Source organism: Schistocerca piceifrons, chromosome 1 (genome assembly GCF_021461385.2).
Source record: "Schistocerca piceifrons isolate TAMUIC-IGC-003096 chromosome 1, iqSchPice1.1, whole genome shotgun sequence".
NCBI classification, from domain to species: domain Eukaryota; kingdom Metazoa; phylum Arthropoda; class Insecta; order Orthoptera; family Acrididae; genus Schistocerca; species Schistocerca piceifrons.
In genome coordinates this window covers 1,073,373,330-1,073,389,701 of record NC_060138.1, presented here as the reverse complement: position 1 = coordinate 1,073,389,701, position 16,372 = coordinate 1,073,373,330, and the positions used below count along the sequence as shown (strand labels likewise).

The following is a 16,372-nucleotide window of genomic DNA, read 5'->3' as shown; positions in this document are numbered from 1 at the left end:
GCTTCTGACAGGTAACATGTATGTAAGCATACCACCTGAACACCTGCATCCATTCGCGTCCATTGTGACGGACTTGGGCAATTCTAGCAGGACAATGCCGCACCCCACATGTCCAGTATTGCTATAGAGTGGCTTCAGGAACACTCCCACCTGCCATCAAATTTCCCAGACATGAATATTATTAAGCATATCTGAGATGCCTTGCAACGTGCTGTTCAGAAGAGATCTCCATCCCCTCGCACTCTTATGCATTTACGGATAGCCCTGCAAGATTCATGGTGTCATCTCCCTCCAGCACCAATTCAGACATTAGTCGAGTCCATGCTATATTGTGTTGCTGCGCTTCTGAATGCTCTCGGAGGCCATACACGATATTAGGTTGGGGTACCAGTTTATTTGGCTCTCCAGTGTATACAGTGTATACAGCAGATGGCCCACATACGCCGTCCTCCGCTGCCGTTAGTTAAGCCTGGATACCACAGATGCCAAAAGGTTTGCATAAGAAGAACAGTAAAGGGGACTCCACACCAAGAGAGAGGGGACACTGCGAAACGTAGGACCAATGCTTGAAAACAAACGTTTTACAGCTATAACTTGTCCTACAGCTCGTCCCTAGAAAACTTTCTTGCTGTAGGAAGAGAGCCAGGTTCGATTCCTGTGCTCGAGAAAAGTGTCTTTGTAGAAGAATGGTTGTACTTGAGCAAAATAATAGGCACAAGAGCCAGAGAATGTTAATTATATGTTTCAAGGGGTATCAACATATGACAGCCAATTTTTTAACAACATGTAATGCACCAATTCATGCTTCAGAATTAGCAGTATTACATAAAGGCTATCATATCTTTGCAATTAACAACAATGAATATAATGAATATAATAAATGATCATCCTTTAAACCTATGTTTCAGACTCACAGATTTAAAACTGCATTATTCATAACAAAAGTATTCAAATGAATGTCCACCTTGTTGGATGCATTGATGTAAGCGCCTCTCGGTATTAGCATTGACATCTCTTAATATTTCCGCAGATACTGAAGCGCAAACATGACGTATTCGTTCTTGTAACAAATCCGGCTTTTCCGGTTCCGTTTCCTACTCCCTTACCTTGATATAACCCCATAAGAAATAATCCAACGGCGATAAATCAAGCGATCTTGCTGGCGATCGAAAGCAACCACCACACGTATACACCGTTCGGGGAACACATTCCTGAGATATTCCCTAACCCCTCTACAATAACGGAGTGGTGCACCATCGTGCTGAAACCAGTATTCCACAGCCAAATGAGGTGGGATGTGTTCTAGGAGATGCCCAAGATTCTGTTCATTTTGTAGGAATTGCAAACATAGCCGACCAGTTAGTCTGGGAGCCAAATAAAGTGGTCAGATGATGTGGTCTCCTAGATTGCTGCATCATACGTTAACACCCCATTGCTCTTGCATGTGATGTGGTCAAAACCAGCGAGGATTTGCAGGAGCCTGGTAATGTAGATTGTGTCCATTGACAGTGGCGTCATTGGCGAAATAGCAATCATCTCCCCATAAAATCTGCCTGATAAAATCCGGATTTACAGTTACTTTATTTACGAAACGTCTGCAGAACGCTAACCAATTTTGGAAATCTTTTCCGTATAACTCTTGGAGTAGGTGCAGATTAAAGGGCTGCCATTTTCGTTCCTCCGGAATTCTTTGTACGGAAGACCTCGGTATCCCCAGGGCCACATCAGCTCTTTTTTGTCCTAATTACGATGAGAAATAGGTATTATTGGGCGAGATCTAATGACTTTTGTAATATTAATAATAATTGCCTCAATAGTGTTATTATTACTACAGGTGCAAATAATACGGCAAACTAAATGCAATAGCACTCTAACACTTTAGTTTATACTACACTGTACGCACGCGTATGCTTACCGTGCGTGGGATGTTCCGGACAACATGATGTGCCTCGCGGTTGTACCTGGAAACTCTCTCGGTTCTTAAGGCATCCCTGTACATCTAAAAACATGCGCGGAAAGTAGACGTCGCACTGGACAACGTTGTGAATGCAGCCTTCTGACCTCAGATGCACTGCAGGGCATCTCGGTTTAGTCTGCACTGCAGGACATTGCAGTTGTTACCTGTTTAACTGAAAGACCTGACTCGAAATACAAACAGACGGCCACGCGATCTTATCTGAGCGGAACCTGGAGGAAAATGCACGCAGATGGCGGCACAGTTCAGTGGATGTTTGCTTGCGCGTGCACTTCCCCTTTGGAGAACAACGACGACGCAAGCCTTCTTGCACTAACGCATGTGGGAAACATAAAACGGCTTGCGTGAGCCACCTGGTAGAGCATATATAGGGTGTTTCATAAGTGATGGTCAATATTCAGCGACATGACAAGAAAACATGGGCTCTAAAACGCATACCTTAAGAGCTATGAGCAATTCTTGATATTTAATACTTTGAAACTAATATCTTCTACTGCAACCTCTTTGCTTTCCATATTTTGGGACCTGGTAGTATGGACCAAAACAAGAAAAATATGTCCACTAAACATGTGCTCTAAAATGGTTGTCTTAATTGGTATGAGCACTTGTTCATCGTCATTACTTTGAAACACAATTCTTCTAATGAACAAGTGCTCATAACGTAACATCAATGTTGCGCTATTATAAAAGAGTGGTAAAGAGATATAAAACATTTTAGAATTCGCAACGCACTGTAGAAAGAATTACTTTTGCTGGCGATTTGTTCTTTGTCTGCATCTACATCTACATCTACATGGATACTCTGCAAATCACATTTAAGTGACTGGCAGAGGGTTCATTGAACCACCTTCACAATTCTCTATTATTCCAATCTCGTATAGCCCGCGGAAAGAATGAACACCTATATCTTTCCGTACGAACTCTGATTTCTATTATTTTATCATGATGATCGTTCCGCCCTATGTAGGTCAGTGTCAACAAAATATTTGCGCATTCGGAGGAGACAGTTGATGATTGGAATTTCGTCAGAAGATCCCGTCGCAACGAAAAACGTTATTCTTTTAATGATTTCCAGCCCAAATCCTGTATCATTTCTGTGGCACTCTGTCCCACATTTCGCGACAATACAAAACTTGTTGCCTTTCCTTGAACTTTTTCGATGCACTCCTTAGTCCTATCTGGTAAGATCCCCACACAGCGCATCAGTATTCTAAAAGAGGACGGACAAGCGTAGTGTAGGCAGTCTCCTTAGTAGGTCTGTTACATTTTCTAAGTGTCCTGCCAATAAAACGCAGCCTTCCCCACAACATTTTCTATGTGTTCTTTCCAATTTAAGTTGTTCGTAATTGTAATACCTAGGTATTTAGTTTAATTTACGGCTTTTAGATTAGACTGATTTATCGTGTAACCGAAGTTTAACGAGTTTCTTTTAGTACTCATGTGAATGACCACATGCTTTTCGTTATTTAGGGTCAACTGCCACTTTTCGCACCATTCCGATATTTTTTCTAAATTGTTTTGCAGTTTGTTTTGATCTTCTGATGACTTTATTAGTCGATAAACGAGGGCGTCATCTGCAAACAACCAAAGACGGCTGCTCAGATTGTCTCCCAAATCGTTTATACAGATAAGGAATAGCAAAGGGCTTATAATACTACCTTGGGGAACTCCTGAAATCACTCGATGACTTTCCGTCTGTTACTACGACCTGTGACCTCTCTGACAGGAAATCGCAAATCCAGCCACATAACTGACACGATATTCCATAAGCACGCAATTTTACTACGTGCCGCTTGTGTGGTACAGTGTCAAAAGCCTTGCGGAAATCCAGAAATACGGAATCGATCTTAAATCCCTTGTCAATAGCATTCAGCACTTCATGTGAATAAAGAGCTAGTTGCGTTGCACAGGAACGATGTTTTCTAAACCCATGTTGACTGTGTGTCAATAGACCGTTTCCTTCGAGGTCATTCATAATGTTCGAACACAATATATGTTCTAAAATCCTGCTGCATATCGACGTTAACGATATGGGCCTGTAATTTAGTGGATTACTCCTACTACCTTTCTTGAATATTGGTGTGACCTGTGCAACTTTCCAGTCTTTGGGTACGGATCTTTCGTCGAGCGAACGGTTGTAAACGATTGTCTTAGGTAAAGAGATGACTCACAATTCGTCAAACAGAAACTCTTCAACTCGATATTGTTCTACAACCTAGGTAAATGTAAAGTAATGGCACTGAAAGAGGAATAGCCAGAACGATGCAAACCTTAGATTTTTGATTGTGAGTTTGTGACTGTAGCAGGGCATCTTCTACCCCCTTCCCGGCCCCACCCCACTCCATTTCCTACCCTCCCCCCCCCAATTGTAATCACTGTAATCAAACTCTGCATCTTTCATTAATTCCCAGAGCTATTATCTGGAAACTTTGTCAAATTCTTATGTATTATAAGTGAATAAACTATGGAGTTCTATACAAACCGTCGTTTTTTCTGAATTAATTCTATTAATTTTAGTACATACTCACTAGGCGATTGTTATTTCCTTAAACTCCGCTGCTCTTCTGCTTGTATCCAAAATGAATTTGTGAACAGGTGAAATGTCTATAAATTATCAAAACGAGTAGCATTTATCACAGATTTCTGCTCCATACATACGCTGAAGTGACGAAGGTCGTGGGTATAGCGGCACACACATATACAGATAGCGGTAGTGTCGCATACACAAGGTAAGAAAGAACAGTGCATTCGTATTCAGGTGATTCATGTAAAAAGGCTTCCGACGTGATTACTGCCGCAAGATGGGAATTAACAGACTCTGAATGCCGAATGGTAGTTGGAAATCGCTTGGGAATTCAGTATTCCGAGGTCCACAGTGTGAAGAGTGTGCCGAGAATTTCAAATTTCAAGCGTTACCTCTCACCACGGACAACGCAGTGGCCGACGGCCTTCACTTAATGACCGAGAACAGTGGCGTTTGCGTAGAGTTGTCAGGGCTAAAAGACAAGTAACACTACGTGAAATAGCCGCAGAAATTAATGTGAGAGGTGCGGCGAACGTATCTGTTACGAATAACGTATCCGTTAGAACAGTGTGGTGACATCTGGCGTTTATTTATTTAATCGTATGACTAGGGCACCCCGTCGGGCAGGCCGTTCGCCGGGTGCCGGTCTTTCCATTTGACGCCACTTTGGCGACCTGCAGTCGATGAGAGTGATAGGATGATGATGAGGACAGCACAACACCCAATCCTTGGGTGGAGAAAATTCCCTGGGCCAGCGGGGAATCGAACCCGGGCCCAGAGGAGTGACAATCCGTCACGCTGACCATTCACATACCTGGGGCGGACAATCTGGTGTTGATGGGCTATGGCAGCAGACGACCGAGTCGAGTGACTTTTCCAACAGAACTACATCGCCTGCAGCGCCTTTCCTGGGCTTGTGACCATGTCTGTTCAACCCTTGACGACTGGAAAACCGTGATGTGGTCAAATGAGTCTTTTGTTAAGAGCTGATTGCAGGGCTCGAGTGTGGTACAAATCCCACAAAATTATGGACCCAAGGTGTCAACAAGACGCTGTGCGAGAAAGTGGTGGCTCCGTAATCGTGTGGACTGTGTATACATGGAAGTGACTGGATTCTCTGGCCCCCACTGAACCGATTATTGACTGGAAATGGTTGTGTTCGGCTACTTGGAGACCATTTCCTAGCCATTCATTGACTTCATGTTCCCAACCGATGTTCCACATCACTGGGCCACAATTATTCGCGTATCGTTTGAAGAACATTCCGTACAGTTAGTGCCAAGATGTGGCCACCAAAATCGCCCATCACGGGACTTAATCGAGAGATTAGTTCGATCACAAAATCCCGCATCGGCAACATTTTCGCAATTATGGACGGCTATAGAGACCGCATGGCTCAATATTTCTACAGGGGACTTCCAGCGACCTGTTGAGTTCATGCTACGTCGATCTGGTGCACTTCCCTTGGAAAAAGGAGATACGGCACTATATTAGGTATCCCACGACTTGTCATTTCACTGTATGTATGTTTTATTGTCCATGCAGATAGAGAAAATTGCTAGATACCACATATGTTAGCAACTTTTTACAGAATAAGAAGGCCTGTTTCTCATTGTGCCCAGATGAGTAAAGTATTCTTGCTGGTTTCTGTGGAACAGACTTGTCCCCGGAAGCGGCAGGGACGCCTGGCGTCGCGCCGCCGTCTGCGTTGCTCGCGGCTGTGCCTCAAGGTAGCCAGGCACCTGCCGGCGGCTACGTGGGACACGGACCGCTACTCAGCGCCCTGGTCGGCGCAGACCCCTTGCAAGGTAAGTACAACAACTCCCCACGCCGAAAGTTCGGCTAACTTGTGTCCTTACCGAATTCCTCGTGCAAGAGATTTGTGCACCGACCAAGCCGTGAGACCTTTTAAAAAAACATAAGTTCACCAGTGCACATTTTACCAAATCGCACTGTCATCTTTCGGAGAGACTAATCATCTCACGGTCGTTTGGGATAGTTACCATTTCGTAAGTGGTGGTCGTGGCAATACAGCCTGCGAAACAATACCAAATAACTTCTCTCAAAACTAAATAAAACAGGTAGTTCGGTAGACCACTCTTCATGTAAAAATAATCACATTACTGGCAACAAATAGAGCTGATCCCTCTGTGGATCTCAGCGTTGAAACTGATACCATTGACCATTATGCGGTTGCACACCAAACCGGCATTCCAGGCATAAAGGGTGTGGCGTTTCCTATGCTTGAGGTAAATACGAGTAAAAAAATGCAAATATGAGCCCTGTTCAACTGACGCCGCAAGTCGAACTTACGGATCTCAGCTACTACGATTAACTAAACTGGCTGCGGTCCATTCCGTGAGTTTGGTCGGAGGGTTGACATGTTTTGCACTGAGTTACATGACTAATAGGTCAAAATATGAAATTTGTGAGCAGATTAAAAATGTGTGCTGGACTAGGATTCGAGCGTGTAACCTTTGCCTTTTGCGACTGAGTTATCCCAGCATGACTGACGAGCCGCCTGCGCAGTTTTACCTCAGCCAGTAACTCATCTCCCACCTTTGAAACTTCACAGAAGCACCCCTCCATACATTATAGTACTAGCACACCTGGAAGAAAGGATATTGCGGATCATGGCTAGGCCCGGCCAGGAGATTGTTTCCAAATTGAATTTTCACTCTGCATCTGAGTGTGCGCTTTCGTGAAAGATGTGAAGCGTAAAAGGCCGGTTGGGGGGGGGATTGCCGGTTGTGACCCGTGCTTCGATAGCTCGAAGGCCCCAAGTTCGATTGCGACTCTGGCACATAGTTTTAATCTGCCAGGAAGTTTCAGCTGAAGAGTGAAAATTTATTCTGTAAATCAGAATATGTCTCCATAGAATTATATTCATTACGAAAACGCAATTAATAATTATAATAATATTAATAATAAATAATAATATAAATAATTAATAGGTTACTTATTATTCTTGTAATGTGTAATCAATAATTGATTTGTCAGGAGGAAAGCTAATAGATGAAAAGTAAAATGAATTTCAATATCTCATTCGCATACACAAATCACTTTCTTAATCTTGGCGTTTGAAGTGCAGATCAGTAGACTCTTAACGAGCTGAAAAAACGTTTAGTTTGCGATCTTAAAATCTCAGGGGAATGGAAACTTGTCTTCTCTCCTCGAGAGAAAATTCAGATCATTTCTAAATTAATTTCGTAGGTATCGCGTTGACAACGTAATAAAAAATATAGTAAAGCAAAATCTGTAACATTTTATTAATTGGGGATTGATAATCGTTACTATGAAATGAAAGCGGAAATGCCAAATTAAGCAATTATTATTTTCCAAAGTAAGTTTTTTTATAAGGACAGCTGACATCTCGAACACTAATCTCACAGTTTTGTACAAAATAAAGAATTGTGCCGATTTTCGGCGAAACACGTAGAAATTACAGTAATCTCAGCTCGATTCTGGAGCGAAAGAAAAATATTCTTAGTAAAGTCATTTCGGTAATCGCAATTAGCGATAATAATGACACAACTAAACAAATTCCTAACAGGAATACAGTTTCAGTTCATTTGAAACAAAATGGAAGAATATAGGAGTCTGATAGTGTAAGATGCTGTCGGAAAGGCGCACGACTAAAGAGAGAGAAAGAAAAGACGAGCACGCATTCTTATACAGGACAAAATACAGATGGCAATGCTACGCCGTTCTCATTATCCTGGGCGTACATATTCGCTGACTTCCAGCGCAGTTAATTGGCACAAAGATTATATCTTTAACTCTTCATATTTCGATAGGAAAGGAAAATAGTACACTATTACGTCGTGGGTAGGACACAATATTACCGAGTACTAATTCACAGTGTCACCAGCCTTCGTCCATGTTTTTCAACTTTTGTTAACTCCCCGTTGGAATACATACACAAAATTAAAGTACTGGGAGAATCAACGACCAATCTCAACATCAACTCTCTCAGAATTATCATCTGGTACCTCACAATTATGTACATATAACTTTGTTGTTGATGTTGATATTAGTGATCTGTCAAGCAAGAGCCTAGAATCCCATGACTACATTATGTCTGAGACATAATTGGGGCGAGTCAGCTCTTACATACCTGAGTGCAACATTTTGTACAGCTATGAAATCGAGTGATCATAGATTCAGTCGTAGATAAAGTAGGCGGGCGACTTTGGTTCATCGGTAGGATATTTGAAATATCCCATCAGTCTACAGAGAAGATATCTTACAAAAGACTCACTCAAGGCACCCACAACATCGGTCGCATGTGTACGCCCCATACCAAAGAGAAATATGAGGGGTTATAGCAGGTATGCAAAGGGGGGGAGCATGTATGGTAACAGCTTTGTCTCATCCATGCGAGAGCGCCGCGCTAATGCTGAAAAAGGCTGAACTGGCGGATGCTTGACGATGGACGCCAGCTGCCCCGCTGAAACCAACTTAAAAACTTTCGGGAATGAGCATTAAATGAGTAATCTAGGGATTCAGTACAACCCCTACGTATCGCACTCATAGGAAGCGGGAATACAAGGTTACAGTGCACACAGAGGTATTTAAGCTGTCATTATCCCCACGATCCATTCGTGAATAAGCGGTACGATATGAACTACCCCTGCACTTCATGGTGGTTTGCACAGTATCCGTGTGGATTATGTGGTGTCCAGCTAACTAAACTCTACTTTTTCATCAGGGGCAGAATCAAATGCAGACGCAGGAATTTCGCGACCGAAACGCACGTTCTGCAAGAAGTGTGGTGGCTACGGAGGCTACAAAGGCGGCTATGGTGGCGGCTACGGCGGTGGTTACGGGGGCGGTGGTTACGGGGGCGGTGGCGTGGTGATCCCAGTGGTCGTCACGGTGCAGAAGCGGCCGTCCTACGGGTACGTATTTCATTCTCCATTTTTCATTTTCTTTGTTTTTAACGAAACTATATGCTTCCACAGACCTTTCCAAGTCTCAAACGTCTATGATGTATGTATGCGGACTGAAGCGACGAATGAATGATTGTACCAAGGCCAGGATTCAAACCCACCCCGGGCATAGTGGTTTTGTACAACTGCGCGGACTATCCTAGCATGCTTCCCTTCTCAGTCTAAATTCCCATTCATGCCTTAGCCCACTTGGCATGGCCACTAAAATTGAACAACTTGGTATTCCTACTAAACTCGACTGGCATTCCAGACGTTCTACAGCTAAATTGGAATAGCACCTCAGCATCGAAGAAAGGGGGGATTCTGCCTGAAACCCAGGAATAGGTGCTATAATCAGGTGAAAGTACACTGGCCATTCAAATTGCTACACCACGAAAATGACGTGCTTCAGACGTGAAATTTAACCGACAGGAAGAAGATGCTGTGATATACAAATCATTAGCTTTTCAGAGCATTCACACAAGGTTGGCGCCGGTGGCGACACGTACAACCTGCTGACTTGAGGAAAGTTTCCAACCGATTTCTCATACACAAACAGCAGTTGACCGGCGTTGCCTGGTGAACCATTGTTGTGATGCCTCGTGTAAGGAGGAGAAATGCGTAGCATCACGTTTCCGACTTTGATAAAGGTCGGATTCTAGCCTATCGCGATTGCGGTGTATCGTATCGTGACATTGCAGCTCGCATTGGTCGAGATCCAATGACTGTTAGCAGAATATGGAATCAGTGGGTTCAGGAGGGTAATAAGGAACGCCGTGCTGGATCCCAACGGTCTCGTATCACTAGCACCCGAGATGACAGGCATCTTATCCTCAGAGTCAACAGATGGGAACGTTTGCAAGACAACAACCATCTGCACGAAGAGTTCGACGACGTTTGCAGCAGCATGGACTATCAGCTCGGAGACCATGGCTGCGGTTACCCTTGACGCTGCATCACAGTCAGGAGCGCTTGCGATGGTGTACTCAACGACGAACCTTGGTGCACGAATGGCGAAACGTCATTTTTTCGGATGAATCCAGGTTCTGTTTACAGCATCATGATGGTCGCATCCGTGTTTGGTGACATCACGGTGAACGCACACTGGAAGCGTGTATTCGTCATCGCCATACTGGCATATCACCCGGCATGACGGTATGGGGTGCCATTGGTTACACGTCTCGGTCACCTCTTGTTCGCATTGACGGCACTTTGAACAGTGGACGTTACATTTCAGATGTGTAGCGTCCCATGGCTCTACCCTTCATTCGATCCCTGCGAAACCCAACATTTCAGCAGGATAATGCTCGACCGCATGTTACAGGCCCTGTACGGGCCTTTCTCGATACAGAAAATGTTCGACTGCTGCTGTAGCCAGCACATTCTCCGGATCTCTCACCAACTGAAAACATCTGGTCAATGGCGGCCGAGCAACTGGCTCGTCACAATACGCCGCTCACTACTCGTGATGAACTGTGGTATCGTGTTGAAGCTGGATGGGCAGCTGTACCTGTACACGCCATCCAAGCTCTGTTTGACTCAATGCCCAGGCGTGTGAAGGCCGTTATTACGGCCAGAGGTGATTGTTCTGGGTACTGATTTCTCAGGATCTATGCACCCAAATTGAGTGAAAATGTAATCAGATGTCAGTTCTAGTATAATATATTTGTCCGATGAATACCCGTTTATCATCTGCATTTCTTCTTGGTGTAGAAATTTTAATGGCCAGTAGTGTATATGGTTCCACTGACCTTTTCAGATCTCAACATCCCCCGCTTCGTTCGATGGTGAGATGCTATTCCAATTCTTCCGTTTAGCTAACAAAGGAGTAATTTCTTTTCGCCGGGTTTTTTTTTTCCTCCCATATTCTCTTCTTCTTTTCACCGCTTATCCGTTTTCATTCTTCAGACCACTTCACAGCTGTTATCTTACTTGCGCTGTTTCGAATCCCTCACTTTCCTTATGAGAAATGTCTCTTTCATCTGCTTTTTCGATCTTTACTTGTATTTCTCCATTTCCTGTCAGTTTCTTTTCGCAGAGATATTTGAAAGTTTGTTTTTTTTTCGCTATTGTCATTCGTCTTGTATAAACTTCCAATAAATAGCTGCTTTCTTTTCTGTACTGTGATACATCTAGTCACTGATTCGAGAGTTCTTTGCTTATTATTGGACAATTTTCTTCATGATTCTTATATGTACTAATAATAGGTTGTCTAATTTGTAATACGGAGCTATGCTTTCACTTGTGTAGAGGCATTTGAATTTGACTGCTGTGTTGTAATCCATAATTTTTCCAATTCTTCGTATACAATCGTTATTGCACATATTTTTGTAATTCCCTATACCGTTTCGGTTTATTGTTGAACATATACTTATTATTACTATTATTATTGTTACTATTATTATTATCATTACTGATAATAACCGAAAACTGAATGACATCTTTCTTATCAATTACATCATGTAACAAACTCTAAGAATCATGTAATCACGACCTATTTTATAGTTATAGACAATATATATATATATATATAAGATAGCAATAAATGAATAAACAGGTACGGGTACCACCCCGGTGGCGGCGGCGGTGGCGGCTACTGCAACGTGTGTGGAGGTGGTGGGGGCGGCGGCTACTACCCCTCCGGCGGCTCCTTCAGCCAGTCTTCCAGCTCAAGCCAGTCTTCCAGCTACGCGTGGTGAGACACTCATTCCAGCATTCACTAGTAAAAGTAGTAACCCAGATTTTCCTTAACTGAACTATCACAAATGCTAATTAATAGCACATATTCACATCGACGCTTACGACAATATGTTTTTATTTTTTACTACGGTGATACTGATGTGGGGAGTATAGTAGATACCACATAAGAAACTGAAAAGTATTTCGTATATCATATCTAGCTGCCGCTGCAGGTGTTCTTTCATACTCCAGATATTTACACAACATTTTAATTACTTACAGAGGGTCTAGTAACGGTACTGATCACCTCTTCAAAGTCTTTATCGAACTTCACGAAAAAATTACTTTCGCATGTGAGCTCGAAAACTAGTTCCGTCGGTGAACATTATCAATAACTGATAAAAAAGTTTCTTTCAATATTTTTAGCAAATAAATTTGCACTGATCAAACAGTGTCGTCCTGTTCAATACATCCTCATTCTCATAAAAAAGTAATTTTTGTTTCTTCCATTCATAGGGCTGTTTCTACTCCTTTATCTGATGAAACTATTGATGCTGAGATTAATTTTACTAAAGCTATTGCAGTCAATAATGGATACGAACCAAACATAGTGGATGATATTTTCAAAAATTAATAATACAATCACGACTCTTGCTACTTGTCCTAATAACGACCGTAATGAAAAGAAGAAGAAATTCTTTGCCGTTTCTGGGACCTGCATCTTACAGGATTCAGCGTCTCCTCGAAAACAAGTACGATTGTAGAATAGCATTTTCTACTAACAACAGCTTGAAACATAATCTTATTCATAATTTGATACCAATACATTCTCCCTTTCAAAACTCAGATGGGGGAATTTATATCCGGCGCCAGGTGCTGGCCCGTAGCACCATCCCGTAATTTGCGGGAATTGCTTGCCTGTGCAGAGACATTTGGCGCCACATACTTCTGGAATCCTTTCAAGAACTTGTAGAATCCATGGCAAGCAGAGTTTTTGTTGTATTACAAAAAATGGTTCAAATGGCTCTGAGCACTATGGGACTTAACTTCTGAGGTCATCAGACCCCTAGAACGTAGAACTGCTTAAACCTAACTAACCTAAGGACATCACACACATCCTTCCCCGAGGCAGGATTCGAACCTGCAACCGTAGCGGTAGCGTGGTTCCAGACGGTAGCGCCTAGAACCGCTCGGCCCCACCGTCCGGCTGTTGTATTGCATTGGAAAAGTGGAACAACGTGCTATTGAACAGGTGGTCATAATATTTTGGTTCATCGTCGTACATTTGAGGACTTAAAAACATGAAGTGCGCAACGTACACTGTCTCGTGAAAAGTATTTGGACACCTATCAGCGGGCATTAATATGAGTGTAAGCCCTTCCCCTTTATGACAGCTTGGACTCTGCTGGTTTGAATTAGGTGTCTGAAAGACATTTTTCCTCAAGAGCCGATACCAGGGAAGGTTGTGATGGTCCAGTGTCAGGTCTGGACTGAGTTTGACATTTTTCCTCAAGAGCCGATACCAGGGAAGGTTGTGGTGGTCCAGTGTCAGATCTGGACTGAGTTTGACATTCTGACTCATCCCAAAGTATTTAACTGGGTTCAGGTCGGGACTGTGGACAGGACAGTCCATTTCAGGAGTTTTACCATCCATAAAACATTGCCTCAAAGATGCTGCTTTGTGACAGAGTGCTGGTACAATCAAAGTCTCCGAACCGTTCCTCTAGTGTACACAGCACACAATGCAGTAAAATATGTTCGTATCCTCGCAAATTTAGCGTTTTCTTAATTACCGTAAGGAGTCTACATCTTGACGACGACATTACCTCCATATCATAACACCGTCTTCTCCATACTTCACTGTTGTTATTGCACTTGATAACAGGCAACTTCCTCCAAGCATTCGACAAACCAGAACCCTCCCAGCGCACTGCCGCAGGATATAACGTGATTAACCACTCCAGATCACTCGTTTCCAATCAGCCACCGTCCAGTAGCCGTTCTTTACACCAGTGCCGTAGCACTGACTGCATAGATGTGTGGCTTGACCGTAATACCTCATTCGTTTTAACTCCCTAAACAGAGTCATTGCTAGTTGGACAGCTGGTAGCATTTCGATTCATTTCGCAAATTTCACACGATTTCTTACAGACACCTTCCTCAGTGCTCGGTGGGTCCTATCCGACAGTTCCTGAGGTCTGCCTGGTCTTGCTGTAGTTTTTGTTTCTCGTTTCACTCTACTGCCACAGTACCAAATGTAGCCCTCGGCAGCTTTAATGCGTTGAAATTTCCCTGATGAATTTGTTACTAATGTGATATATAACGACTAGTCCAAATACTAATTCATTGAGCACTTCGCACTGGCACACTCTGCTATTGCTACTTCTCTACTGGCAACACAGTTCCCCACACCTTTTACGCTGGCAGGTCCGCCTCTCGTGACATAAAATGGTCAATTACGGATTACACAGGGGTCTCCGGATACTTTTGATCAGATAATGTGCATCACATCAAAGTATTAGAATAGTACACAAGAAAAAGTAGAAACATGTTAAATCGGTTCAGTGGAATAATTACTGAGATATTGTCTATTGTGACAACCAAAAATTTGAGATACACTACACAGTCAAACCAATCAATTCCCCTAAAAACATCCTGCTCTCTCTGAACCCTTTGGAGAACCACAAACTTTAATACGAGAGCAACGCACTGGAATAGGAAGAGAAGCGTAATTAACACTGAAGGCCTAATTGAAGCAAGGTTATACTTTTGTAACCTTACAGCATTAGCCACGTACAATGCGACTTCGGCGGTGAAGCGAACGCTGTACCACTAGCCGTAACTAAAATCATTAAAAATACAAACAATATTGTTTCCAGGATGCCAGTGGCCAATAGAACTTTATCTTAAATCTATGAGGCATTTTTGATAGTAAAATTAAGACTGAATAAAAATAATCATATTCTGTGAAGCGGGAACGTAAATGAAATGTACAAACGGAGAAACAAAGTCAGATCTCTGTTTTCCAGGAATAAGTTGGCCAAGGTACGTGCGCGGTTGCATAGGAAACAGATCTTTCTCCACAAAACTGCACCATGGACATTTAAGCTCAGCTGAGCCTCCAGTGTGCCACTTGATGACCCAACCAGTTCCATTAACAGCAAATATCAAAGCGAACAAACGTTCTATTTTGACCATCACTTGTAAAAGCGTCTTTCACCATCACTTCTCCAACAAAAATAAAATCACAATTCCTACAAATTTCGTAATTTGAAAACAGTAGCTTCTTGAGGTATCATTAATTCTTTGATAAATTAATTTCTGAGGTTACTTACGGAGTTTTGTTTGACTTGGCTGAAACTCGTGTCTTTGGGATCTAAACCGGTGTTATGCTACAGAATGAATCTGAAAGTGTTGATGTAAAGAGAAGGTTAGCTATAACGAGAAAGGCATTTATGGCTGTGGTGCAGTTTTACGGTAGTTACATCGCAAACAAGCAGGTGCAGTGTGGTTGTGTTGTAACCACGTAAGTGCAATTTTGTTGGGCAACACACATTGAAATTTATATCTGGTTCCACAGTCATTCCTCAGCCGTAAATTTATTGCTCTACCAGAGCTAACATCCTGTTTCCATCATCGCTTTCAAATCCATGATGCACAAAATTACCATTTGAAAATGCAGCAACACTCCTTTCAGTCATGCCAACCAAAATTCTATATGTATTCTCACAAAACAGTTGACAGACTGTAAGAAATTTCGTGTCTATTTCCAATCAGAAGAACGGATAAAAGCAATAATATTTTGGAATAGCAATCTTCTTAAAAAAATTTCTTACTAGATAACATCAAAATATCATTCACATTCGTTCCTTCCTGTTTAATAACAACAATTTTCACTCACTTGTTACTGCTTTACATTTTTACAGAATGTTCAGTGTCGACGAACATGTTTCGTTCTTAAACACTACTAATAATTACAATATATCACTTCACATAATTGAAATATATGCAGCTCTACCGTATGGTTAAATGATGATGGTGTCGTCTTGGGTAAAATATTCCGGAGGTAAAATAGTCCCCCATTCGGATCTCCGGGCGGGGACTACTCAGGAGGACGTCGTTATCAGGAGAAAGAAAACTGGTATTCTACGGATCGGAGCATGGAATGTCAGACCCCTTAATCGGGCAGGTAGGTTAGAAAATTTAAAAAGGGAAACGGATAGGTTGAAGTTAGATATAGTGGGAATTAGCGAAGTTCGATTG

General features: G+C 42.5%; 1 protein-coding gene across 1 annotated transcript in view; it reads left to right on the top strand.

Annotated features, from left to right (window-relative positions):
* Positions 1–16,372, top strand: part of LOC124766940 (glycine-rich cell wall structural protein 2-like) — a 49,633-nt gene that overhangs the window by 23,292 nt on the left and 9,969 nt on the right. Inside the window, exons 2-4 of the mRNA XM_047249147.1 lie at positions 6,158–6,307; positions 9,211–9,400; positions 11,988–12,125. Of these exons, the coding sequence (XP_047105103.1) occupies positions 6,158–6,307; positions 9,211–9,400; positions 11,988–12,125 (478 nt within the window). The remainder of the gene's footprint in view (positions 1–6,157; positions 6,308–9,210; positions 9,401–11,987; positions 12,126–16,372) is intronic.